The sequence below is a fragment of the Columba livia genome, chromosome 1 (assembly GCF_036013475.1).
Source record: "Columba livia isolate bColLiv1 breed racing homer chromosome 1, bColLiv1.pat.W.v2, whole genome shotgun sequence".
Lineage (NCBI taxonomy): Eukaryota > Metazoa > Chordata > Aves > Columbiformes > Columbidae > Columba > Columba livia.
The window spans coordinates 207,141,238-207,168,855 of NC_088602.1; the positions used below are offsets into that span (position 1 = coordinate 207,141,238).

General features: G+C 44.1%; 1 protein-coding gene across 1 annotated transcript in view; it reads left to right on the forward strand.

The window, feature by feature from the left end:
• Positions 1 to 1,404: 1,404 nt before the first annotated feature.
• Positions 1,405 to 27,618, forward strand: part of ITIH5 (inter-alpha-trypsin inhibitor heavy chain 5) — a 44,298-nt gene continuing 18,084 nt past the window's right edge. The window contains exons 1-7 of the mRNA XM_065049292.1: positions 1,405 to 1,701; positions 5,340 to 5,384; positions 9,522 to 9,685; positions 10,887 to 10,994; positions 11,463 to 11,713; positions 17,084 to 17,253; positions 17,784 to 17,900. Of these exons, the coding sequence (XP_064905364.1) occupies positions 1,582 to 1,701; positions 5,340 to 5,384; positions 9,522 to 9,685; positions 10,887 to 10,994; positions 11,463 to 11,713; positions 17,084 to 17,253; positions 17,784 to 17,900 (975 nt within the window). The 5' untranslated portion in view covers positions 1,405 to 1,581. The remainder of the gene's footprint in view (positions 1,702 to 5,339; positions 5,385 to 9,521; positions 9,686 to 10,886; positions 10,995 to 11,462; positions 11,714 to 17,083; positions 17,254 to 17,783; positions 17,901 to 27,618) is intronic.

The following is a 27,618-nucleotide window of genomic DNA, read 5'->3' on the forward strand; positions in this document are numbered from 1 at the left end:
GGGTTTAAGAAGTTAAGAAGTTAGCAGATGCGTCTAATTTGGGGTTAGGTGAGTGCTGCAGATGCAAGTTCCCAAAGACCCGGGGATGAGACGAGTCTGGTCTGTGCCAGCTGGCAGAGCGGTGCCCAGGGAATGTCCCTGGCAGCCGAGTAATTGGGATCCAGCATGGGCAGCCGGCAGCCACCTCTGCCCTGGGGCTGTTTGAGAATGAGAGGGCTCTGCCTCCAGGAATCAGAGGGAAGAGGGGGAATCTCACCTCAGCTTTGCCCAGCTGAGAGGTGGAGTTAAGATGACCAGAGGGGAGTGAAAGTACAGGTCTCAGACATCTTTGCCAGTTGGGAGGCACCTGGGTGCCCGGCAGGGTGCCAAGGAGAGGGTGTGTAGGGAGCCCTGCCCTGCTCCAGGATGGTGAGCCCTGGGGCAGCTTTCACAAACAGACTGGGGAGCAGGAAAATTAAGGGAGTGGAGCATCTCCTGTGTGAGGAAAGGCTGAGGGAGCTGGGGCTCTTTAGTTTGGAAAAGAGGAGACTGAGGGGTGACCTCATTAACGTTTACAGGTATATAAAGAGTGAGTGCCAGGAGGATGGAGCCAGACTCTTCGCAGTGACAACCAATGACAGAACAAGAGGTAATGGGTTGAAACTGGAACACAGGAGGTTCCTCTGAAATATAAGAAGAAACTTCTCAATGAAGGTGACAGAGCCTGGCCAAGGCTGCCCAGGGAGGTTGTGGAGTCTCCTTCTCTGCAGACATTCAAACCCGCCTGGACACCTTCCTGTGTAACCTTATCTGGGTGTTCCTGCTCTGGCAGGGGGATTGCACTGGATGAGCTTTCGAGGTCCCTTCCAACCCCTGACATTCTGTGATTCTGTGACAAGCTGTTTTTTCAGATAGCATGAAACTGACAGGTTTTAACCCTCCTGGGTAAAGCCCCAGTCCTGAAGCATGTCCTTAGATTGCACTCCCCAAGGGAGTGGGCAGGAGAGCCCTTTTTTAATATGGACTCTGGCATAACCTGCCCATTGCCATGGCTGACCCCATGAGGAGACACCTTGGCAGCCCAGAGCGTTCTTCCAGCTCCCACCAGTGCCTGGCACCAGCCCCTCGGGTGGTCGCTCTGTGGCAGTGGCCATGCCTCAGCACCCAGCCAGCTGGAGGAAATGTCTCCTCAGCCTTCCCCGCCCCTGCCAAGGGCCACCATGGGGCTGGGGTGCTGCTGGTGCCAAAATGACGGGCGGCAGCACCTCAGGGACACCCAGAGCCACCCCTCTGTGTCACATGAGGCGAGATGGGGGCTGAGGATGAGGGTGGTGTTGAGAGGGACATGAAGATCCATGGAACCCTCAGCTGAAGGGAGCAGCTGCAGGATGGAAACCCTGCAAGGATCCGCAGCAGGTCCTGGCAGCACGGAGTGGAAAAGGGGCCGGTCCTGAGCTGGGAAGGAGGAGAAGACGGTGGGTTGGTCTCGCCTCCTGTCAGCCTCCTCGCAGCCGGTCCGGCAGCGCAGGCAGCAGCTGCAGGCAGCAGGGTTTTCCTCTCACCTGCGGGGCAGGAACCCCAAAAACACCGTCCCCCTCCACCATGATCCTTTGGCTGTGGCTCTGCTGGGGCTTCTCCACCTCGGCGGGGCAGCCTGACTCGGAGCTGATGGCAAGGTACCTGGAAGAGAAGCTGCTGGCAGACTACAGCATCATGGAGCAAGTAGGTTTCAAGGCGGTCGTCATTGGGGAGCACCTGGTGGCCGGGGCTGGCTTGTCCCCTTTCAGCAATCAGTATTGACATGCAGGGCAGTCTGCTAACAACGCATTTATTACACTCATCCCATGGCTGTGGCAACAGCTCAGCTCTGTGGGAGATTACTACTAACAAGTAAAGCAGTTGTTGGAGGTGCTAAGCCATGAAAGCACCGGCACCCTCCCGTGGTGGGTGCTGCTGTCAGGGGATGGGTTCAAGGCTGACAACCCCATAGCCGTGTTAATGAGACATTTTGCAGGGACAAGGGAGTTAACGCAGTGCCCTGGCCGTGTGCCAGTCTGAGTAATTCAGAGCATTTCGGGCTCAGAGGAAAGTTTTTACAACTATGGTTTCAGTCTTACCGCACTTGATTTTTAACTCATGCTGGATAAAATGAACCTTGTGAATTTCAGATTGTAAAATGCTTCTTGACCAGGAGAGAAAAAAAAGCATAAAACGTTCTGCAAAGTGAGGGCTGTTATGTCATATTATTGTGTGGCTTAGATTTTCCAGGGAAATGGGTCTGAAAGCAAAATAAACATTTCTCAAGTTAGCGAGAGTTTGGGTGGTGGTTTGGGAGGCTGTGATTTAAAAGGCTGAGCTTCAGGTCTGTGCTCACATCCTTCAGGTCCATAACAGATACCATGTGTGGTATACCAGATACTTTAGGTCACTTAGGGCATCAATTACTCATCGAAACTTGATCAGGTCTCAGAGGCTTCGAAATATCTGAGACACCCATGTGGGAATGGCAGATAAGACACAGGATCTATGGAAGAACTGTGCCTTGTTGGAGGCCAGGTGGGATACCCTGGCATGTCCAAAATGTCACTGCATGCCTGTATTTGGTGTCTTCTGCCATACAGTGAGCAGGGAGAGTGAGACTCTCCATGTTTATTGATATGTACTGGTCATTCAGTCGCTCATCCCACTCAGAACGGGAAGAATCTCTCTCCAGAACTGCCCAACTCTCTCCACTATTAGGACCTCATCAACTTCATTGTCAATCCAGATTGTTATGAACACATATTCCTTGTTGGGGAATTCAGCCACAAACCAACATTGTCTTGCAGACCCACCTGTCCAAGCGGGACAGAATATCTCCACCACTGCCCTGCCAGTGGAGTGGTATCTGGAAACTCTCACTTATCAGCTTTAGGGGGAAAATCAGTTGTGAAGCCCAGGCAACAGGCTCACAGTGTTGATATAACCTGGCTGATCTTGCCTGAGGCAAATGAGGGTGTTTTCACAGGAGCTGTGTTGCTCAGTGGCAGCAGTAACTTCCAACAGAAAAGCAGTGATGTATGAATAGAGGGGGTGATCCAGCCCTCTGGGACAGCCAAATCTAGAAGAGGACATCTGTCCATCCTCACTGAACACATGAGTCAGGTTAAGAACAGGCAGATGCTTCCCTAGATCATCAAACCACACTATAAACAAATCTCTGACAGATTCTGGAGACCACTACAGGTGGCTGGGTTACTACTGCCCAGCTTATCCTCTGTATACCATACTAAGACTAGCAGATGGCAACAGCTATGTTGTCACTACTAGCAATTATTTGGCTTCAATGAGTGCTTTGGAAGGCTTTGAAGGTAAAGGTTGATGGGAACTTGGAAATTGTTCCATTAGATGATGCTAGTGAAGCTGGACGATTCAAAACACTTTGGTGGACTTATCAGTACCATAAACCCTGCAGCAGTGCTTTGGCAGTAGTCATGAAGTCCCAGCAAACAGAATATTGTTATCTGGTGATCCTTAGCTGCTTACCAATGACTATTGGTTAGCCTCAAGACTTTAGAAGGAAGCTTTTAAGCAGCCAAGTCATACAAAGCCTTCTTATGCAAAACAGAAAGAAAACAAAATGGGTGTGTGTTGGGGAAAGATAAAACCAGTAACAAAATTTCCAGTTTCACCAATTAGTCAGTAAAAGCCATTGTGGCCATTCCATACAGGATGGCAGGTGGATTTGTTCCAATAGGTAAAAGTTTAAAAAGTACTGAGAGGCACTGATCTCTCATCCCTGCCTCTGCTCCAAGCAGGACCAACTTCGCAGACATTTCTCTGGCTTGTTCTGAAGAACCTACAGTGATGGAGACTCCTCAGCCTCCCATATCAGGCTCCTGAGATGCTTTGCTTGCCTGAGATAACAGATCCAGACAGAAAGTTTCTTCTGAAATTTAAACTGCAGACAATGTCTCTCCTCTCCTCTCCTCTCCTCTCCTCTCCTCTCCTCTCCTCTCCTCTCCTCTCCTCTCCTCTCCTCTCCTCTCCTCTCCTCTCCTCTCCTCTCCTCTCCTCTCCTCTCCTCTCCTCTCCTCTCCTCTCCTCTCCTCTCCTCTCCTCTCCTCTCCTCTCCTCTCCTCTCCTCTCCTCTCCTCTCCTCTCCTCTCCTCTCCTCTCCTCTCCTCTCCTCTCCTCTCCTCTCCTCTCCTCTCCTCTCCTCAGCTGTTTTTCCATGGTTCTAATTTTACAAGATATTGGCTAAAATACTGAAGAAGGAAATAATGATTCTAGCAGAGCAGAGTGTTTAATTTCTCCATTGGGCTTTCCTGAGCTTTGCAATGCATGATATAAACAGAGATAAAAATCATCTCTTTGACAGGGAATGCTGTTATTTCAGTGTAAACCAACAGAAAGGGCAAATCAGGTAAAAAAACCCCCATCATCACATTAATCTGCCCTCCAGATTTTAACCGACATTTTAGAAGTCTCTTGGCTTGCTTTGTTGAAAAGAGACTTGAACTCTCTGTTTTGGGGAGGGATTTAATTTGGAGAAGTTGCTAAGATGAGACACCATGTGCAGGGAATAAGTGAGAGGAGTTGTTGTGAAGGGCAACACAAGGAATATGATTGTGTTGTTGTAGGCAAAGCACTTTATAAAATCTGTGGTTGAGTTTAAGTATCTTTATTCCCTATTTGCACACAACTAGTGCTTTTCTGCTACTGCACAACCAATTTACAGTAGCTCTGGAGATATTTTAGGCAACAGATCTGCTGTTGAGCTCATATCAATAAAGCTGATGCTGTAACATTACTTTACACAAGTCCTCCCTTGAAGCCAGTCCACACGTGCAGCAGAATGGAGTTAGGCTTGCTAAGCCCCACCGCGAGTGCCAGGCTTTGACCTGGTTTTGGCTCAAGCTTTGGCTTTTAACTACCTGAGGATGTATATGGGTCCTGCATGGCATTTGGTGAGTGTCGTGGACCATTTAGCAGCCCTTATTACGTGCCCTATACCATGCAATGGGGCAAAAACAGTGACACAGAGCCTCTGTGAGGCTCTATAGGAAGCTATAAGGGAATATACTTCCAGGGACAAGTCACAGCGTCCAAGTCTAGGGCTAAGGACTTAGATCCCTGTCTTCAAATAGAGGGTTACTTGACATGTAGCATTTGCAAAACATGCAGCACCTCCTTGCCTGAGAGAGCCACATTCCACTGCTGAGCTTTGATCAATGGGTCTGTTAATATAGCAGAGATTTAGGTTTTAATTTTAACCAGAGGAACATGGCTATGGGTGATCAGTCACACAAACCCATGTCTGGATTTAAACAAGTGACATGTCTTCTGTAGGCTCCACTAACTCCCTTAACTCTTTGCAGGTTGCACGCCGTGTTCCAAGGCAGGCCAAATTTTTGCAGAGGCTGGTATGTATCACACTGTGTCTTTATTTTACCTTGAGGGAATGACACTTGTTCTACGTGTATACATGTGTGTGTAAATCCCTGTGCCCAGGAATAAACTATGTCAGGGAGTGATTGTAAGGTGAGATTCTAGGTAAAAACAAATCTTCATTTTGATCAGTGCAACAGGTACAGGTTCTTCTAATACTTCCTAATACAACTTCTCAACCCCAGATTTGGAGAGGTTATAAACCTTAACCATGCGGTGAATGTAAGCCTGACGAAATCTCACTCAATTTGAAGAGAAATGGAGAGTTTGCTTTGAAATTTGAAGATCTCTCTTGTTCTCTGTTGATGCAGAGGCCAAACTTTACTGAAGAAGGGAAGAAAACAAGGAAGACAATACCCTTCTTTCAGCATGGGAACCTAAAATTTAAGGTGTAAAACTGGAATTATGAGATGTACAGCAAATCTGTGAGATCTGGCTAGATTGCTGCACTGAGAGTTGCACAGCTTAGATCAAAAATTTGGCTAAAGAGGCAGCCGATGAAACTGCTGTTCACAGCCTGTTATTTTTCTGGCTTTTCTGAGGTAAGGAGACTTCCCAGTTGAGAACCGGAGGAACTCTTTTCACACACTGAGCAGCCATCACATGTTAATAGCTTCTGATCCCTTTGATCTCTGACGGTTTTGAATCAGCAGCCTGGAGGAGAGCAACTCTCAGGCTTATTACCAGTTTATTACTTCTAATCTGAGATGCAGTCGGTTTGTTTTGATGCAAGCAACTGATAAAGGCAAAAGCTTGGAGTGTATTTCATTTATCTCCAGCTCTCTTCTGTCTTCACAAACATTTGATGGAAACAAGCATAAAATCATTTGTTTGACAAGAAAATTTCAGCTCCCAGTTCATCATAATCAGCAGGACACCTTCATAAAGCACCCAGCCAACCTGCCTCATAGCAGTGTGCTAATCTGCTGCCTTGGCATTCCCTAGCTTTATTTTTAATAGGGATAATAAATCACAGTAATAATAATATTAAACAAATGGTTTGTTTTCCTTCTTTCCTTTGTGCTACCTCTCATCTTCCGAAGGCCTCAATAAAAAGTGGAGAAAACAAACAGGCATTTGTGCAGCTGTAGGTCAGAGCATCAGGCACTGATGGATTGTGCAAGAGCTCCAGGGAATGCACGAGAATTGTAGAGTGGAACTTGGGCTGCCCGCCAAGCCTGACTTAGCAACCTGTTTGGAAACTGCCTCTGCCCCCACTGTTTATATTTTCTGTATACAAGGAATGGCAGATCCCTTCCAGGGGTGGGGAGATAAATCACTTCTTTCATCCTTGTGTGTGATGCCCTTATACAGTGTTTGCTTTCTCAACAGCAACTCCCATCCACCAGGAAGAGGTGTTGAATGTCTTTTTTTTTTTGTTGCTGTTTGGCTTTGCCATTTCCCAGTTTGTTAGGATATCAGAACTGGAGCTTGTTCAGTGGGATAGAGAGATATGACACAGATCAGTTGAAGCCGACAAATAATAGATACAGGAAAAAGCTCTAGGTGGTGTGGTTCTTCATACAAAATGCTATTAAGATGTGGAACTCCTTGCTACAAGGTGTTGGGAATGCCAGAAGTTTACATGGATTTACAAAGCAGCTGTGTAAAGTCATAGAGAAAAATCCAGAGGTTTACTAAGGACAAAAATATCGCCCTTGGCTCAGGAGTTTCTTCAGCCACAAATTACTGAAAGCTGAGATGATATTTCAGGGTATTTTCAGTGCAGGTTGAACTGATTTTACACTCTTCTCTAGTGGTGCACTATTGATCTTTGCCAGTGATAGGCTACAGGGCTAGAATTGCCTTTGCTTTCACCCAATACAACCATTATTATGTTCTTGTCTTAACAAGGGCAAGTCCATGTCCTCTGTCCTATTCTGAAAATTTTCTGAGTTTACGTGAATCCATCACTGCATTCAATGTTAGATTCGGTGTCAGATCTCTCACTGCAGAACCACCTTCTATCTGAACTAAAGGCAAAGGACTTGACCCTCTTTTGTTGCTGAGCTGTCAACTATGAACCCACAGCTTATGATAAAATGCAGAACCTGGGAGTGGATGCAGAAGATCTGCAACCAAAGAATTTGCTTTGGTTTCAGATTATTTATTTTACTTATGTTATTATAGCCTTTATATTTCTTGCTGTGCCACAGGCAATTAATGGTATGAAAGCCTACATGAGACATCAGCTCCTTATATCTGGAAACATTCCTACAACGCTACTTCTGATCAAAACTCCCCATCCTCTCCACCTTCAGGATAATGAGACTGGGAAGCCATGCCTATGTAACAGGGGAGGTCTTAAGAACAGCAGGATCTAGTTCTAATCACCGGCGATTGAGTAAAAGCCGCTAGTGGCCAAGGGGAGTGGCATTAGATCTGAGTAGATGTGTCTAGTCTAGACCCATCTCACTGAGCTGTCTCAAATCAGTGAGATGAATTGCACCCTGGAAGTGCTAATTTCTTTCCATCGTGCTCCGTGTGAGCTGAGCCTGTGCTGAGCAGGATGACTGAGGACACAGAGAGCACGTTGCACATTCTACAGCTGTTAAAAATATCTATCATAATTGGATTAATCTGAGACACATTTGTCAGAGTCTTTCCAAGCCTTGAAAGTGTAGGCAGGTGGGGCTTTATTCCAAGTCCATTGACAGTTTTGTGTTTATTTCCAGTGGATCCTCATTCTTCCATTTGCCTGGAATTCACTAGCCCAGCAGCTTGGCTGGTTGGATGCTCGGTAATTATACTGCTTCTGATGCTACTACAGAAACGTTCTTGTTTCATACTTATACGAACACTTGCTCCCTTTGTTAAGCCATTTGTCAAACTTGTTTGTATTTGGACAAAGAGCCTGGAAGTGCAGCTGAAGAGTATGTTCTTGTCTTCACAAGTCTTATGTGGCTGTGACTTTTTATCAACCTCAATAGGAAGAGTTTCAGTTTATTTGTCTTAGTGAAGTTGCTCTGTATTTCCAATGTATTTTACTCTTCAGCTTCCTTCTGGTTTTGAGGGTTTAAGGTCTTTGACTGTTTAAGGCAACATACAGAAATGTTTTTTTTTTTTTTACACTGACTGCTTATAGTTAAAAACACTGAAGACTTCCAGGAAGAAAACTGTTGAGCTCCATGGAGATGTTGCTGTCAAAAAATCATGTTAGCCTGGAGACATGCTCCAACCCAGGGCTTGTGAACAAAAACACATTCCCAAGAAGCAGAAATTGGCTTTCAGCTTCTATTGCTACATCATGTGTCATTCATTGCGGTCTCTTGCTTCTCTGCTGGAAGGAATCCAGTGTGGGCTAAAAGGCTTAAAATATTTTGCCTGAGATGTCACAGTGTCAGTGTTTCTTATTAAGTCTCATCCATCCATTGGCTGAGACCTCAAGGATGGATTCTCAGCAGAGGCAAACTCACCCTGCTCCACTGACAGCAGTTTTTCTGTTTATGTAATTTACGGATCTGATTGAGTGAATTTGAAGATGCTGCATCGTGCACAGTCCACAGAGCAGTTTCTCTGATGTTATTTCTGGATCCTATGGAGACATAATTTGGATTTCTTTTCCCAGGCCACAAGCGACTAATCCAAATCCTCTCACATGGTTGCGGTTGAAGGGTGCAATTTAGGATACAGGTGGATTTTGTCAGTGTGCTTCACAACATAAAGACTGGCATAATCAGGGTTCTTATCCTTCCCGGACCCTTCCCAGGCATAGGAGAATGACTGCAGCCTTTGCATGACCAAAAGTAGTGCCATGTTCCTGGTTTACCTTTTGCAGCTCACCTGAAATTTTGAGGGCAAGCCCATCTTGATTGTTAAGTGTTTTTTCATAGGGGAGTCTAATACTCAAAGGGTGGTAATTTGCTGGAGAATATTGAGGAAAGCGGTTGAGTCACCGTCCCTGGAGGTATTTAAAAGATGTGTAGATTTGGCATGTAGGGAAATGGTTTATAGGTGGACTTGGCGTGCCAGGTTAACAGTTGGACCTGATGATCTTGACGCTCTTTTTCAACTTTATGATTCTATGATTCGAAGTATTAAAGCCATCAAAACATTGAAGGGGTGAGTTATTTAGTTGCCATTGTTAATGGGTAACTTTTTGATACCCTCAGGAAACCAGGCCTCGGATGTCTGAATTCACTGTGAAATCCACAATCATTTCTCGGTATGCTTTCACCACGGTGTCGTGCACGATGGTGAACAGCGGATCTGAGGCACGCGAAGGTGTGTTTGAGATGCAGATCCCAGCTGCAGCCTTCATCTCCAACTTTACCATGTAAGTAAGTAATGCTGACAGCTGGGTGGATGATGTTTGTCTTATCCCACAGATAGGTCTCTGAGATTTCAAAAACTGGCTAAACCCTCAGTAGAAATGTATCAAGGGCTTTTTGTATTTCTTTGGGAAAAATAAAACCACACAAATGCTGTACTCCACTTGAGATGACTTGTGACCCCAAAGCACAGAGCAAGTCCTTGAATGACAGGATGCTAATATTCAAGTCCTCAATGTATGTAGGGAAGAAAATTATTCTATTTCCTGAGTGTCTTTTGTCAGCTTCATTCTCCTTCCCCCTTTGATTTGAACCAGAAAGATCTCATCTAGCCCTCAGAAACCTTTCCAATTAAAGTTTCATCAATGACAGTTATCTTGCCAGACTGTGGTGTCCAAGAAGCTCCTTGTTGTTCCAGGTTCTCCTCATCATCAATGGAGGAGAGTCAACTCCAACTAGCAGAGAGCTTCACTTGCTGCTGGTCATTCTGTGTGAATAACAGAGCAAGTAGAGGGCAACCAAGCTCATACCAAAATGACTCACTAAGGAAAAAGATTAAGCTCTTGGTTTCAAAAACATGTTTGGTTTGGTTGTGCTCAGATCCGCTCTATGAGTAGATATTGGGTCCATAATTTTGGATCTGACCATAGCAGATAGGTGACCTGCTCTTTTAGAAAGCCTTCTGTTTGGACTGAATAGGAGGAAAAACAGTCTTGTGTCAGTGGACAGCCAAAATGTACGTTAAGGGCTATTTCCTTATGAAATCCATGGCTCTGTAACTTATTCCCAGGGAGAAACATTTTAGTCAGGGAGGCAGCTACTTGAGAGCACTCATCCTGAAAGTCACCATGAGTATTGATCTGGATGGCGGATTCAAGACCAGACAAAAAAATGTGTTCACCGGGATTCTTGGCAATTGCTGTGCATTCTGGTTTGAATCCTTATGCTTTGGGGGTTACCCACTGAACTGGCATTTTAGAGAGGTAAACTGTTGGACTAAAAGTGTACTCTGCTGGTGTAACCAGCCAGGTAACTTCTAAGTCAGCTTCTGTCTCAGTGACCCGAGTGGACTTCAGTAGAGTTACACCAGCGGCACATGTAGCCTATTCACGCATGCACAGTCTGTGAACCCTTCTACAGCAAACTGTACGGCTGTCACTGTGTAGGGGTGCAAAGTGGTCAAGCTGACATCTCTGGTCTCTCCAGGATCATCGGCAACAAGACTTACTATGGGGAGGTCACAGGGAAAGAAAAGAAACATAGCGGTGATGACAAAGAAAGGTACAAGAAGCCTCTGAGCCCCACAGATGGAAGGTAAGAGTTGTGCATTTGGCTCTGTTCTGAGAAGTGACATATTCTCTTCCCATCTTTGTTTTGGCTGCTTTGGCATACCCATCCATGGATTATAGGAAGAGGCAGCTAAAAAGAACATTATCAGCAGTACCTGTTGTCATTACCATGCTCTAAGTCATGTAAAATTGCTTGTGGCTATTTCTAACTCTGTTACACAACATTTTAATGTCCAAGTTGTTCCAGGATGTAGTTGAGGGGGAAAGAAATCATGTTACTTCCTGAACAACAGACCAGAAAATTAAGGCACACTAAAATTCAATGAGTCACAACTTTGTGAAGCATTACAATGTTTTCTCTCTTGCTTGTTTCACATGTTCAATAATAGGAAATACTTTAATTGGACCAAGAAAATCCAGATTCATCATTCACTGGAGGAGGTGGTGTGTGATGTGTATGGGGTGTGAAAGTGTTTTTGGATTTTCCTTTCAGGGAGAATGGCCATGAGACATTCAAAGCTTCTGTCTTCATTCCTCGCAAGATGCAGGCCAGGTTCCTACTACATTACGAAGAGCTTTTGCAACGGCGACTGGGAAAATATGAATATACAGTGAGCATCCGTCCCCAGCAGCTGGTGGGGAGGTTACGTGTGGAGGTGAACATCCTGGAGAACTCAGGCATAGTTTCACTGGAGGTGCCTCCCCTTCGAAACAGCAAGCATAAAGGCAATGGGAAGGTTGAAGGTAAGGAGAGATTTTATGACCCACAGTTCTGTTATGTGTGCTGCCTTAATCACTTCTCAAGAACTGATCTGACAGTGTTGGGAGTTCTCCAAGGCAATTTTGGATAATTGCGTAAACTAGTGTTTCATTCACTTCCACTTTTCTCCGAATGAGGCATTAAACCAAATCCCAACATTGCCTATAATAAAGACCATATTAGAAACTAGAGGACACGTCTCATGAAGACAACAAGAAAAATGAATATTAGCAGCTCATTAGGCATAAACTATTCTGGCAAATTCCAACTCTGATTTTATTTAGAAAGATAGATTTTTTTACCTTCCTTTCTTAGAGATTTCTCATTCACCGAGAGGGGAATCTCCAGGTTCATGAAAGCTGGTATAATGGTTACATGAAATGGATTACAGGATTATAAACTCTGTGAGGTTCAGTGGTGGGAATTCAGTGTTATTGTGAAGGCTGATGGATTTTGTTTTATTTTTTTTTTTGTAGATGACTGTGTCAATGTGGTATCCGTGCACAAGCATGTGGAAACTTTGAAGCTTGAGTATAGGGCTGATTCCATTCAACTGAATAGGAATTCTTTTTTCTATTGTCTTTACGAGCTTTGAACTGGGCCTTCAGGCCTTGTGCTCAGCATTTGAGCAGGCTCTTCCCTGGCTCCACATCTCCTGGGAACTGTTTATTTTAAGTGGATTGTTTTTTCCATCCATCCATGCCAAAGCAGATAGGAAATCCTGCATTTTAGAACATGGAAAATTCCAAGAGGAAAATCCATGTTTTGCCAAAGCAGTCCAAGTGTCTGCACTTACCCCCAACTGTCCTCACTTGCTGTTCAGACAGACTAAAGGTAATTTTTCAAGTGTAAACTAACAGTGAGGAGCACAGGATACTGCGATTGCTTAAAAAAAACCCTCACCAAAAAAAAAGAGGGTGAATCTGAGCTGGAAGCAGGATGTAAAGTCTTGTGGGACTTGATCCTCCGTTACTCTAAGTGATAAAATGCCAACAAAATCAGTGGAGCTGTACGTATCTGCCAGGTGAAGACAGATAAGTGAACATGGGGTTGAACTGATTGCCTAGTGCGATCTTATTGATTTAAACCAAATCACATTGAAATCAAGGCTGTCAGTGACTCAGAGTAACTTCAGGTCAAGCCTTACACAACTAATTAGTCTCTCTGCCATATATCCATTCACTGTGTGATAAATGTTCCCTGCCTCTCGTTGGGAGGGACAGGAAACCTTTTTCACCTGTCAGGGAGTATCACAGTGTATTGTGGTATATGGTTTCCTGCAAAACATCTGGCATTGATCAAGGTTAGAGACAGACTAAGCAGAGCAGACACACTGTTGTTCTGGTGCAGCGTGGAAATTCCTATATGTAAGTGACATGCAGGGAAAACTCTGGTAACTTGCTCTCCAACTGGCAGTCTGTGAGCACTGATCATTCTTGGCACTGTGCTTCAAATTTAAAACAACTCATATAAAGATGGGCCCAAGCTCTAATGTTCCATAATCCTCCCTAGCCAACAAAGTCTATATAAAATAGAAGTCTCATTTCAGGATGGGTAAAGCAACTGAAACTCAGATTCCCTGTGCTTTAACCTTGCTCAGAATTCAATTACAGACCCTTTCTATCTAGAATCATCCTACACAGCTGGTAGAAACTCATTGCTGTGATGAAATCACTGCTATGGAAGCCACTGAAAGGCCAAACACATTTTTGGGGTCCATCATGGGCAGTCAGGAGTGGGCTACGTCTCTGGTAGATCATTGGTGCTCAGGTGTGTGCCACTCGGATGGGTGTATAGGGTTAATGAATTCAGCAGGTTTGCTGAGCTTCTTTCCAATCTAAAGCAAGATGAGGAGATCAAGACATTACCAGAAGCCAGACAAAATAAAAAAAAATTGGCAGAGGGTCTCTGAAGGGCCTAAAATAGGTCACAGAGAAGGACAGCTTGTTTTGGATAGGAGGGATTTATTGCTCGTGACCTCTGCTGGCCAGCTGCACCCAGAGCAGACAACAGGAACTTCCTAAACGCAAATGGAAACCACAGGAATACTCCTAGGGAGAGCAAGGCCATGGCAAGGAGCATTTCACTTGGAAACCCACTGTATTCTCGTTGGCTGCCGTTGCCGAAGCTTGGTCCAAAAAAGCAAAACATCTGAGCCATTAGATCCTCCCTGCAAAGCCTTCTTGCTCATATGACATCTAAAGATTCCAGAGCATGAGATGTCTAGTGAGACATCAGGGAAGGCTGTGAGTTTTTAAGTGAAGACAGGTGAATTGTGAGTCTTAAATTTAAAGAGTGGCTGCTTGGCAGACAGTCTGCAAACTCAGAGTAAGCTAGGAAAAATACAGTGTCTGATCTCTTCTTGGACTCCTGTGGCTTGAAACTCTTCAGTATCACTTCACTGCAGAGCATGCTGGCAATCTAGAAAGTGGTCAGCAAAGGATGCCAGACCAGAAGCTGCCATAGTGTGTTACCTGTGGTGTCCCAGATGAGAGGTCATGACTTAAAAAAAGATCAAATAAGGAACGGAGGCCAGAACATTGGAAAATGGTACTGCCTGACTGGCTTGAATTTGAATATTTCAGGAAAACTCTCTTCTTCAATTTCCTGTGTCTATGAAGATGTCAATAGTATCTCACAGTTAATGATAAGATGTGAGATTTTGATAAGTGTTAATAAATTACCTTGAGAATATTGGGTCAAAAGTATATTGTGACATCAAGTCTCAGTTAAATGGCAATTCTGAGTAGTATGTCCAAAGCACCACCAACCTGAAACCACTGTAGAGGATGGGATGCAGCTTCACAAGTCATTTAGGTACGTCTGACTCTGACAGACCTGGATAAGAAACTACATTATTTTTCTGAGTACTGGTCCGGAAGATCCAATGTAGGATAGGCAATTTAGGTTGAAAATCAAATATTTTTGGCTTTGGAGTCATCCACAGCTTCAGATGATGAGCACCAGCAGAGACTGATACTCATAACTGAAATGTCAGCCTGTTGTGACTGTAAACACTGTTAGCAAAACTAATGAAATAAATAATAACAATAGTTTACATGGCCCAAAGTGGAAGAATGGCTGATCTGCCTTTATTTCATGGAGCAATCCTCTTACATTTTTGGTGCTTCCTACATGATATCCAATAGAGCCAAAGTATTGTGCAGGAAGCAAAGCGGAAAAAACAATTTTTCTGTTTAATGATCATTCAGGATTTGCACTTTTGACTGCAGCCAAACTGCTTGTAGCCATAGAGTTTGTGACAGACAGAAATCACTTAAAGATCTATAGACAGAAGATGTCCCTTGATGAGAAAGAGTGAAGAACATATTCTGCCATCTGTAAATCAGGGCGGAAATCACAGCAGTAGGAGCAGAAACAGTAAAAAGTCAAATTCTGGCTGGTTTTGACTGTAAGGACCCAAGACACAAAGACTGGACTTGGTTTCACAAACTTCCAGTGATTTTTGAAAAGTGAAACTGTGCTTTGCTGTAGCTGGAGGCTCTTGGAAAGTCCTGCATACATCTTCTTGAATATGGAGCAGAGACAATGTGATGACAAGTCTTTCCAGGATATTTCCTTTGTTGGTGACTCCTGCATGCACAGCTCCATCTGGGAGTTGTATTTGTCCCAAAGGAAGATATTAGGCATGTAGGTTTTGGAAAGTAATCATTTGGCATGTGCAGGTGCTGTTTTCCGTCACATACAAACCCCAAAACAGGAGATGTTGAGGCAAATGGTCCTGGCCTTCTCTGGTGACCCCAGAATGGAGCTGTTTTCTGAATGACAAGAACATCCTCAGGGATGGCTGTCGTCATCCTTTTCCTCCAGTGTAGTGATGTGAGAACTAGTCATGAACCCAGGGAGGGAGACATTAGGATGCTTGAGAATGACTATTTCTCTTCAAAGTCATAGGTCTTGGAAAATGTTTTATTTCTTATCACAGTTATCCAGAAGTTTCCATGTATTAGCAGACGGTGAAACTTGCATTTGAGCTCTAATGCTGACTCTGCCGGTCTCCAAAACAATTTAGGTTTAACTGTTCATCATGTGAGGACCACAGTTTAATACAAAAAATGCTTTTTCCTGCTCTGTTTACTTCTTGAGCTGAATTTGGCAGAAAGTTTGTCTAAAGGCCGTATTAACTACCTCAGTCTGAGCACAGACCAGCTCAAGTCTTTGGAGCTCGTCCATGCTCTGTATTTTGCTATATCTCGTAGATTTTCCTCTTGTGGTCACTTGTTTGAAAGGAACTGGGTCAATAAACAGACAAGAGTAATTGTGATCTAGATGTCAAGTGCTGCCTAAAAAAGAAACCTGTGGGATGATATAGTAACTGTATTCAAATATACAAAAGGCTGCTGCAAGGAGGAAAATAATACTATACTTTCTAGTCAATAACAGAAAGAAATCATAGGTTTATAATCCAGAAATAAAAATGTAAATTAGACATTGAAAATGTCCAACAGTGAAAAAGTGAAGCTCTGTAAAGGACTGGCGAGGACAGGTTACTGAGTTTCAACTACTGGAGGTCTGGACTCTTTCCAGGCCATGTCATAAAACAAAGTAGGAAGGGATTTGGTCTGGGAACATGGGATGAAAGGCACATCTCTCCTTACTGACTCAGGAATGGCTCTTGGAGATTAGGGTGAGTTACATCTCAGGGATGCAGTTTACATGACTGCACTAGCAAGTATGGGATTTTGTCTCGGTAAGACTGAAATTGCAGCAACTATACTGATAACTCTTTGCTCAACAGAAAGGCAGCTAGGGTGAGTTGCTCAGGTGTAGACATTACACATAAGAGGCTTGTCAGATCAAGTGATCAATTAGTCACATGCCTACAGTTCATCTGAACAAGTCACCTCAAGAACTCTTTACAATCAATAGGGAGAAATCTGTAGCATGATTCATCTAATCGTAGAGAAAATGTTTAAACAGGTCAAATGAATCATACTTGCATTGACTGGCAGTATCTCAGGTATAGAATCTGCATTTTAGATGTCTAGAGTTGGCTGGAATGAATACCACATACATATCTGAAGTTGCGTGTTCATTATTTACAGAAAGCAATTAACAGTCGCACAGAGAACATCTGGCCTTTTGAGTTCAGCGACCTCCAAGCAGAAATGAGCACAGGAATTTTGTCTAAACATTTATATCCCTGATAGCATTGCAATGTTGGTTTCAGTTTAGAATTAGAGAGGAAGGGTTATTAAGTTCTTATTTTATAACTGGTGAGCTGAATCTTTAGTCTCAGTCTGTAACTGTGCTGTAACCTGTCTCCATGGTAATACTGTGTGTGCTGTAAGACAATGGGAAAAACTTGTAATATTGTGGTTTTATCTCAACAGGTGATGCTTCTCCTCCTCCTTCTACTGTAGTTGGACATACCAAAACCTTAGCTAAAGTCACATTCAATCCCAGTGTTGTTGAGCAAACCAGGATTGCCCGAAATGGCATTTTGGGAGACTTCATAATAAGATATGATGTCAACAGGGAGCTGAGTATTGGGGATGTTCAGGTACTGTACACATGACTCATCTTTTCTGTTAATTATATCTGAGATAGTTAAATTGTTTTCAAATTTCAACAATGTTCATTGTTTTCCAAGTGAAGGCTATTTCTCCATCTTGTAAGAGCTATATAAAATTAAACCAACCAGTTGGCAGCCACAAGAGGGACTTAAAAACCACAAGTACCTACTTCATTGAGTTTCTTTTTGTGTTTGCTTTTCAGTTTCTCGATGTACTTGCTGTATATATCTGAATACAAGGCCAGTTCCCCAAATGCATGTTGCGGTTCTGATTCCTGGGTACATACATTATATCCTTACCACATTTGGAAGGAAACTCCAATGTCCACCATGGAAGGATATGTGGAGAGCTCCAGTAGGCTCCCCCAGGATTAGGAGAGATACCAATGACCACTCATATCCTGTAATGTAGACACAGACATTGAAAGCAGGATCAGGTGTGCCCAGCGAACTATCCCATAATGATGTGTGTGGAACATGATCTACCTTCAATTACTGACTTCCTTGCTCTTCCACAGATTCTTAATGGGTATTTCGTGCACTACTTCGCCCCTACTGATCTTCCTCCATTGCCAAAGAACGTTGTATTTGTGCTTGACAGCAGTGCTTCCATGGTGGGAACAAAACTGAAACAGGTGAGGTCCTTGCAGTTATTATAGACTAGTTGGTTGTAAGGTTGCAGAGGGCTTGGTTCAGACTTCGTCTCACCAGATGGGTTCTTCTGCAAAATGCTTACTATGTCTGAGGTGAGAGGAGGCTCTGAAGAAACCTCAAGGTGAGATGATTTACCTGCAATGAGAAATTCTCATATTAGTGGGAATGGGATGGGAACAAGAAGTGTGGAGGACTTCTTCACTCTATTAAAAAGGTCTGTGCTGTGAAAACTGAGCTAGGATGCTGCTGATAGTATTGTCCTGGCCAGCTCTCTTCTGGGCAGTTTGAAGAGAGGCAGAATAGGGAGAATTCCCAGCAAAGTGCATTCAACAGATCATTGCATCCAGCTTGTCAGCAGAGAAAATATATTCTTGTCTTTATGTTACCTTGGCAAAACCCTTAGCAATATATAACTCAATGGGTTCTATTGAAAGAAGAGTCACTTTGTCCCCTTGAGAACCTGAGTTTTTCAGCACAAATCTCAGACATTTTTCCAGGACGTAGACCATGTCATGAGCCAACATACTCAGCTGAAGGGCACAACAACAATGCTTAAAATCGACCTTTGACATGAAGGCCTAAACATTTTTGTTTCATCAGTTCGCTGGTATGGACAGATGGGAAATACCTCTAGTTCAAGACACAAATAGATGGCTTGGAAGACAGGTAGTACCTGGGGAAATATACTCTGTCTCTCAACACAATATTAGCAGTCCAAACTAGAAGCAGAGGTGAATTAAGACTTCAACTCTGAATGATTTGACAGATATATTTCAGGTCTGCACTCACACTGGAGAGTTTAGTCCAGTTTCCATCTTATTTATCTGTGCAGAAAAGGAGATAAGTCCTCATTGATTTAGTATTTTTTCCTTCCATTTAAAGACTTGTCCCACGGGCATGAGATATGGAAAAGTTAGATGCCTTCTCTCTGTTGAATGGCCACATCTTTACCCTCTACTTTCTTACCATGGTTGACCTAATGATAGTGGAAAGCGACACTTTCCACATAGGTTGACATCCACATGGGGCAGTTTCAGCTTGTATGGATGGTGTGATGTTGTAACTCTACTAGAATGACTGAAGGCCAGTGGCTTGGACTTGCATCTTGGCCAGTTAAGGAGTTCTAATTAGCCTATTCAGGCTTCTTGGTTGCCTGCCTGGAACACATTAATATTCCTGGAAAGTGTGATTCTTTGAGATTCTTTTTTTTTTCCTTGGCCATCAAACTAGCCCGAATGTCCTTGAAAACACAGACCATGGCCATTCTCTGACAGTTCTGTCTTTGAACAAGGACACTGAGAGTACATATGCCTTTCTCTCTCTGCTAAAAACTTTGCTATTAATATCTGGTTTCAGTGGTGATGATAAATCTTAATTTAGAAGCTGTGTCCCCTATTAAATCAAATTATCACCACTGTGAGTTAAAATGGAGTATGACTTTTATGGCTACTAATTGTCTCCCACAGTGACTAGAGTAGCAAACAGAGAGTCTCCAACAAACATACCTAGTACGATGCTGAATGAGGTCTTAAACAAAGATGCTTCTGAATCTTTAGAAATTCCTTTGGACAGAGCCTGGCTCATGGCTTTCTGTTATCCTTCTGCTGAAAAATGTCTGTCTTGCCTCACAGAATAAACAGATACTGCACAAATGCACCCAGTTCTGCATCCTGAAAGCAAACAGTCAACGATACAGCGCTGAACCAGGGAGATTAAGACCCTGAAGGGCTTTGGTGTTAGCATGAGCTGCGCAAGTAGGGCCTTGGGTCATCAGATTAACCTTGTACTATGAAAGCTTTTATTCTCCTCCTGAGCATATTAGTGTTTCTTTTTCATATACTTACTAGAAACAACATGGCCAGGGATTAACCCTTGAAGGTTTACTGCATAGCCTGTCCAGCTGCTACTGCTAAACATACATCAGTCTTGGGCTAATTAGGTACAAAGAGGTGCTTCTCGAGCCCAAAGTGAGAGAATTGTCTAACCTTTGTTGGGGGTGAACCCAACTTTGTACCTGTTGTGTTAGATCACCATCCCTAGAAGTGTTTAAAAGATGCATAGATGAGATTCTTATGGACATGGTTTAGTGACAGGTTAATGGTTGGACCTGATGGTTTTGAGGGTCTCTTCCAACCAAAATGATTCTATGATTCTATATACTCTTTTTATGGAGAACCACTGATACGTCATGGGGGAATGATAGGAGCAGGAAGCAATAGAATTTCATGGAATTCTGACCTAAATCATAAAAACCCCACACAAATTAGTCAAGGAAAGACCAAAATCTAGGACTGGCTGAATAATATGCCTCTTTTGGTACACTACGAAAGTGCAATCAGTTACAGCCATGACCCACATCTGCTCAGTGTCCTTTTTACCCAATTGTTTTTGTTATTAAGATGTTTGTTGAATTAACAGACAGGTCCTCTGGTGGCAGGATACATGTGAGCAGAGGAAATGCCTCCTTTTCTTCTTTTTTTCTTGGGCCCTTGCAGCTGTGGTGATCTATGGTGTTGTGCAGAGAGCCGTGAATTCCCAAGGGACTGCCTTTCTTCATTTCTCTGTACTGAGTCACACGCAAGATCAGCTAAAAATACAGTCAGCAGTAGTAAAGAGTGCTCTTGCAGGTCAGCTGTGGTAACTATGACAAAGGACAGTTTTTAGAGTTGTACAAGCAAGGATGAGAGCCACCAGTTGTGCACTTGAAGAGATTTTTCTACTCTTCACTCAACCACTTTCATGAAGCTAATGGCAAAATGGCTCAAATGGAGTCAGGATTTCATGCATCCTGCAGTTCCCACAGTCTAATTGTGAGCAATTTCTTCTTTTCCTCTCCCGAGGTTTTCCTTTTCCTACATGAATTTTCATCTGTTCGTGCCATCCCTTTCTTCCTAAGATATGTCAGTCTTCAAAGCAACAAGATGTCCAGACTCAGTTGCAAACACGTGTAGTGAGACTGGTTGATCAGATTAAATCATGAAGACCTGTGAGACATTCTGAGACATATGTTAGCTGTTTTGGGGAAGGTCAGCTAATGTGCATGTTCCTCCTGCACTTTTCATAGCCTCTGAACTCTGGTAATGCCTAACAGACTCAACTGTGTTGTAGTAGTCCATCTCCACCGAGGATTTGCACATTTCTGACATTCATCTTCTAGCATTGGCAGGGAGATAAAGGTCAGGAAGAGAAAACTCTCGAACATCATGATAAGAAAAAATTTAATGTGTTCGAGACTTTACACATCATTACTGCTGTCCCACTGGCAAAGAAAATTTTTTGTCTGCATGAGCTTTGTTTCTCCATTTTCAAAGACACAGTATGGAACAGTTGTTTTCAACAGGAGCAAGAAGAGCTGGGGAACAGGTTATCTCTGCAAGGTTTACTAGGAAGCAAAATCATTTGCTCTTTGAGAAGTCTGACCTGCTCCTGCTGATTTTTATGGTACCTTTGGCTGTAGAGGTGGAGGGGGACATAGCAGTTTTACATTGGTATAACCAGAAGAAAGAGAGGCCAGTTATCTGTTTACCACCTTGTGGTTACCACGATTAACCCCAGCTTCACTAAATGTGGTGAAAAAGGACCTTTATCAGCCTGCAATTCAGTAGCATAAACAGGCATGTTCCAAGCTATGAATGTGTCCACAAGAGGAAGGATTTGCAGATGTTTTGCAGATACGTGGTGAAATGTAGCTGTTTCAACCACAGATTAATTTCACCTTACCTTTCCCACAGGCAATAAATGGCCACACACTCAGTTAAACTGTTGGCTACACCACAAGCCTGGCAACTTGTCAATGGTAGCCTGCCAGACTGTAATTTTCTTTGAGGTTAATTACGCTAGAAGGAACTCAACTGAAGCTGGGACCTGCTGCGTATTTGCAAATGCTTCAGTTTATTTCCCTGCATCCATCCAAGGGACGCTGTTGGTACCATTGATCTGTCACCCACACTGAGCACTTCTGAGGGCCCAACTGCCTTATAGACACATATTCCTAAACCTTTGTGCCTCAACACACAGACTCCCTCTGGGTAGTTTCAGGGTGATGAGAGGGCAGATAAGCATCTGAACACTTGATATTCTCACTCCAAACTCCACTGACTACTGTTGGTTGATGCAGAGCTGGCTGCAGGCCTGTCGACTGCCGGTCCAAATAGCGGCTGCAACCCAGGAGAACTACCTTAAATCACCAGGGGACTTCGGAAAAAATGCTAATTCTAATTACAGCCTTAAGTGAGTTTAAAGCTGCTGTGAAGGGGAAAGATTTGCCAGCTTTTCCATTTCTGTTGGAAAGCAGCAGCCTCAGTGGATGCAGAAGAACCATGTGCGGTATCTCCAACACCAACCTCACCCAGCTCCCTCCTTTTTGTGAATACACAACAGCAGTATCATCTCAGTCCTCTCTGTAGATGTGAATATGGAATATAGGAACTACTACAGTAAATAAGATGTCAGATCCATATAGACAACCAGCTTCCAAGAAGGATGCAAGTACTTATAACGCAGCAAAATAATCTGCCTTCCCCAAGCCCTGAAACTTATAAATAATGATAGGGTCATACAGACAAACAAATAACCTTCAGAGCAAGATATCCTCAAATATTTAGGACAGGGAGCATCTGCTTCTGGTCTCAGGACTAACAGCCAACATGCCTCCAGCTGATTTGCTCCATGCTGAAGCAGGAGAAGTAGAGATGGAATTTCCCAGGAAGACCCCAGACCACCTATAAATAGCAAGTCCTTTAATTGGGTTTAGAGCAAATGGAATGTAAAGGCAAGTGCGGAGTTTGGCATGAAAATGCTGCTGAGGCTTGAACTAAAATCCCACGAAGACACTAAGAGATCTCCCAGGGGTTTCAGTGGGACCTTTGCTGAATTAATCAAAGGATGAATTAAAACCAGGTGCTACTGAAGTGCCAGGCACAGGCCAGTGACCACCAAACAAGTCTGCCATTAAAACAAAGGGGCTAAATCAAGCTGTGAAGTTAGTCCATAGATCAGGATCATTGAAGTCTACAACCAGGCATAGATGTGGCAAAGCTGGAGACACAGCACAGCTCTTGATCTGAGACTCAAACTAGGACTAAGGCTGGAGCTTAAATGGAATGTGGGTGGAGGTCCCAGGTGGGGCTGGCCAAAGCCATTTAAGTCTATTAGTATTCTCAAGGCTTTGTGAAGTCTGTGAAGCTATAGGCCTGAGTTTCTTTAATAGTCCTTTCCAAGCTGGAATTGTGTTTTTTTGCCAGTTGCTGGAGCAATACCTGGAAGGGAGTCCTGGCTTCTATTTATGTTTTCATTGTGGATCTGTTATGTGAACTTAGGTAGGTTATGTTCTTTGCCTGTGCTTGTCTGTTTGTAGAGTCTTGTCTGTTTAGCTGGCAAACCCATGGTTAGGCTTTATGGCTGTACAAGATCCCCCAAATCTAAAAGACACCTGACCTTTGCCAAGACTTAAGCTTTTAGTCTAAAACTGCTTGCAACAATGCTGCTGTTTCCAAGGAAATACCCCTTCACCCTAATATGGGGTGTGCACTACACATTGCTCAACTGGGATGCTCTGTTTTTAACTGTGAAGAGCAGCTGAAGCTTGGAAGTTCTTGTGGGATCTTATGTGGAAACCTCCTGGAGTGAGGCCATCCATGTTCTTTTACTGTATGAATTTATCAAACACTGTTCATTGGCGGTTCTGACTATGAGGTCCACATGACGTAACTTGAAGTCCCTTGGGAATGAGAGGTATGACGCTACCTGTGTCACAAGGAGAGAGCTTTTGCTTGGATAACTACCCTTGATGTAGCGACTACATCTTCTCCAAAACATCTGCGCTCTTCTCTGCAGCGTTTTGAGCAAAGATGTGGCCTGCGCTTGTATCTGAGTCAGTGGCCTTGGATGGAAGGGGGAAGGGAAAGGGCTGGAGGCAGAAATGTGCAGGAGGGAATGGGTATCCCATAACTGGAGATCCCAAAAAGATTTGGAAATAATGAAAATGGAGAGGGGAGCAGGTGTTGGAGGACTGTGAGGGCCCTGTGGAGGACTCTCAGGTGGGAAAACAGGCAAGTGTGATTTTTTTAAAAAGAACAATTTAGAGGTCTTTTATTGCTTAATGCTGACCCTGAACAAAAGTCTTTGATCCAACTGATCATCGTCACCATTCTGCACTCACTGGACATGAAATCGGAGAAGTCACATTTAAAAGTGAGAGGTATCACAGTCTGATGAAAAAGGACCAGGGCTATCAGAGGAGGTGGCTACAGAGTCAGACACTTCATCCCTATGGAAGTACAGCGCTCCTTTTCATGGAGAAATAACACCTGCTCGCTGAGTAGGAATGGTACAATTGCTCCTTGTCGTGGTAGCACAGATCTTTCCTCCATGGACAGCAAACATCTCTCCTAGCAGGTTACACACACAGGTAGGATGATCTAAGAAGGGGCTAGAAAACCTGCAAACCAAATCAAGCCACTGTGATAGAGGCTGCCTGATGAAGAATGGAAGTTAATTAACATGAAAAGCACGACAAACTGTGTCCCAGCCCAACTCCTGCTGCATAACATAGCAGCTAATGGTTGCTGAAATTGAGGGGATGCGCTGTGTGCAGCCTCTTGGGCACATCAGGTCTTCCCAGCACTGTGTCTGCAGCTGATCTGTGTGACAGAGAATTAAAGTCTTGAGTTGCTGGAACAGTTTTAATGTGCTGGAACTAACTCCATCTTCTGAGGATGGGCAGAGACAGAGGTGTCCAGCTCTGCATTGAGGGCATGGGGCACTTTTCCCTTGGCTTTGACCTTTTTGCTGCTATCTAAACGGAAATTGTTTGTCATGCTGGGGTTTGAGTGCCTGACTGGTGTATTATGGGATGCAATCCCACCTAAAATGAGCTAAGCACAAGAGAAGAATGTGGCCTTCATGCACTGCTGTGTCAGTCTGGCTGTCTGCCCGGGTAGCCCCGTTTTTTCCAGTGGGGTTATTTCAGTACAGCACTGTGCGTCAGCCTTTAAACTTTTCCCTTTGACTCACTGTACAGAAACTTTTACTGCCTCAAATGTAATCCATACCACACTGTTGATAAGGGCTTGAAGCAACGATGCTTGGCACTGATAAGATCTTGCCTCCTCAAAACTTTGTACAGGAATTTATTTATATCCTCAACAGTGCAGTGACATTGCAAAGACTGAACATCTACTCTGCCTTCTGGGCGCATGAAACCCTAGTTCCTGAGAAATCAGATCATCTTTCAGTTTTTCATGTATTTATCCTCACCATGCTGTTGGGTGCTAGAGAAGTAAGTTACTCCAACTGATAGCTAAGCTTGTCCACAGCATTGAACATCCACATCCTTGAAGACAAGTTTTATCTTCTACTGAGCAGAAATACTGTGTTTAAATGCCCAGGATTTATGTGGAGCTAAGTGATTTACTCGATGTTAAGCGGAAAACTTTTTTCATAACAGGCAATAGAAAGAGTTACTCTGAATGACGGAGAATGTCTTTTGCAGACAGGGAAACTACTAAGCAACTTTTTCTAAGGCCTTATAGGGATCAGAAGTGTTCAAGTTATTAGTGAGAGACTCATGATGTTCAAGAGAGAGAGACTGGACCACGGACTGGAGACAGAACTTTATTGTTCAGAGCTCTACAAGCCCCCTCCCATCACAGGCCAGTGTTAGCATAAAACAAAATGCTTGTTGTCTAGAATTGCAAAGGAGTTTTCCTTGGTTACGTGATCAGTGTCTGCCAAGAAGAAAGCACAAAGATACATTGACAGGGAGCGGGTGAATTGCAGTCCCTGAACTGCATGACGGTCCCTGCAGAGAAAGAAAGGGCAGATTATCCTTCCCAAGATGGGGATGGAGGAAGGTAATAAAACCCAAGTATACACTTCTGGGTTAAAACCCACTTTTGGTACAAAAGTCCCTGGCGTGTGACCTGCATTATGTGGGCAGAAAGGAAACTGGGGCATAGAGGAAAGCGAAACTCATGAGATTTGGCTTCAGACCTTGGCAGGAATGACGCTGCCCAAACCTTTGCTCTCTCTGTACCTCAGCTTCTCCCTGTAAAATAGCAGTGGAGCTCACGCTGCCTTTCCTTTGGCTGCTGGATCCCAAACCAACTCTATGGCAGTACTTTGTCCATCATTTCAGGTGCAACTTTGATGCCAGCCTTTCCTTAAGTCACAGTGTTAGTTCCTCTGACAGACTATGGGCAGATTTGACCAGATAAGGCTGTTGTAGCTTCAAAAATCCAGCTCTGGACCTTTTTATCAGCTGCCTGGGCGTGTTTACAAATGGAAAGATATGAACCAAGGCACAGAGGATATCGAAGGGAAGCTCATCTGTTTTCTCTCCATGTATTTCCTTGCAGTGTTTTGCCAAACAACATATTTACTTGTACTTTTCTGCTTCTCGCTGTAGGAGATCTGGTCTGTGAGCCCTTGGACAGAGCTGTGGGTTCCTAATTCCCTTTGTGCAATCACTCCTTTCTCATCAAATATGCTCTCTTACAGGGGTCTGGAAGGACAAAGTCAAACCTAGTGGAATTTTGCCTTCTAGTTGCAGCATCCTTCAGTATATGGTTGCAGACGGTCCCATGTCTGTTATCTGCAGACTGTCCTCACACAGCACTTTTAGATGATGGGTACTGCATTCTAAAAGTTTTGGTGGTGAATGCTTTCCTCTCTGACAGCAACATTCTTCAGACTGACTGATCTCGAGCCCACGCAGTTCCCTGGTGCTGCTGGAGCTGGGAAGGGGCCGTGTCACTGGTGCTGATGTCTCCCTGCCCAGCCGTTGCGAGGGCAGATGCCAGCTGTGTTTGGGCGTGCAGGGTACAGCCAAGGGTTGCCAAGTGATCTCAGAGGCACTGGTGGGGTGGGTGTTGGTAGAGCCCCCTCTGTATTTGAAAGCTGTTTCCAAGAGGGGCCGTTATGCTGCAGCGCTGCAGACACCCACTATCCATCCAGAATTTGATCCAGCATGAACTGAAAGTCTTTTGATTTTTTATTTTCCTTTACAAACTGGTATGAAGTTAGCACAGATGTGGTCCTAGGATGAAGCACTTGCACGTGCTCCTAGGCAATGGAAAGTGTGAATACGTGGGCTTGGGATATGCATTATAATGAGGTGCTTGAATTGCCCTCCTTGCTTCACAGCAAGGCCAATGTCTGGCAATGCCACGGCATTGAACAACCACACATTGTTCCCTTCTGAACTGCACAGCTTTCAGGGTAGCCAGGCTTCACCCTCACCCTGCTCCTCAAACAAACATGAGGCTGTGGGAGAAATGTCATCGGGACACAGATTCCTCCTAAAAGGTGCCCAGATGGTCTGACATCATCTCAGATGTCTCCAAGGCAGCTTTTTGACCCAAGAAAGGGTGGAAGGCTCTCAGCTCTCTCATGGGAGCATGTCTCTTCCCATGCTTTGCTCCACCAGTGCTCAAGCAGAGTGAGGTCTGTCAAAGCTAGTCCTGAGGGCCAGGTATGAAGGTGCGAAGCCACAGCTGAACTGGAGCATAGCTGAGGGAGTTCTCTTCCTGCTGTTGATAGAGGTCATACAGCCCTGAATCATCTTGGCCCTGATGCAGAGCCCTTAGCAATAAGAACCAGAAGAGCAGCAGTTATGCTACATGTCCAGGTATCACCTCGGAGGTGACAACAAAGACCATAGTGGTGGCTGTGAGCTGGCTTGTCTCTGACCTTGTAGGC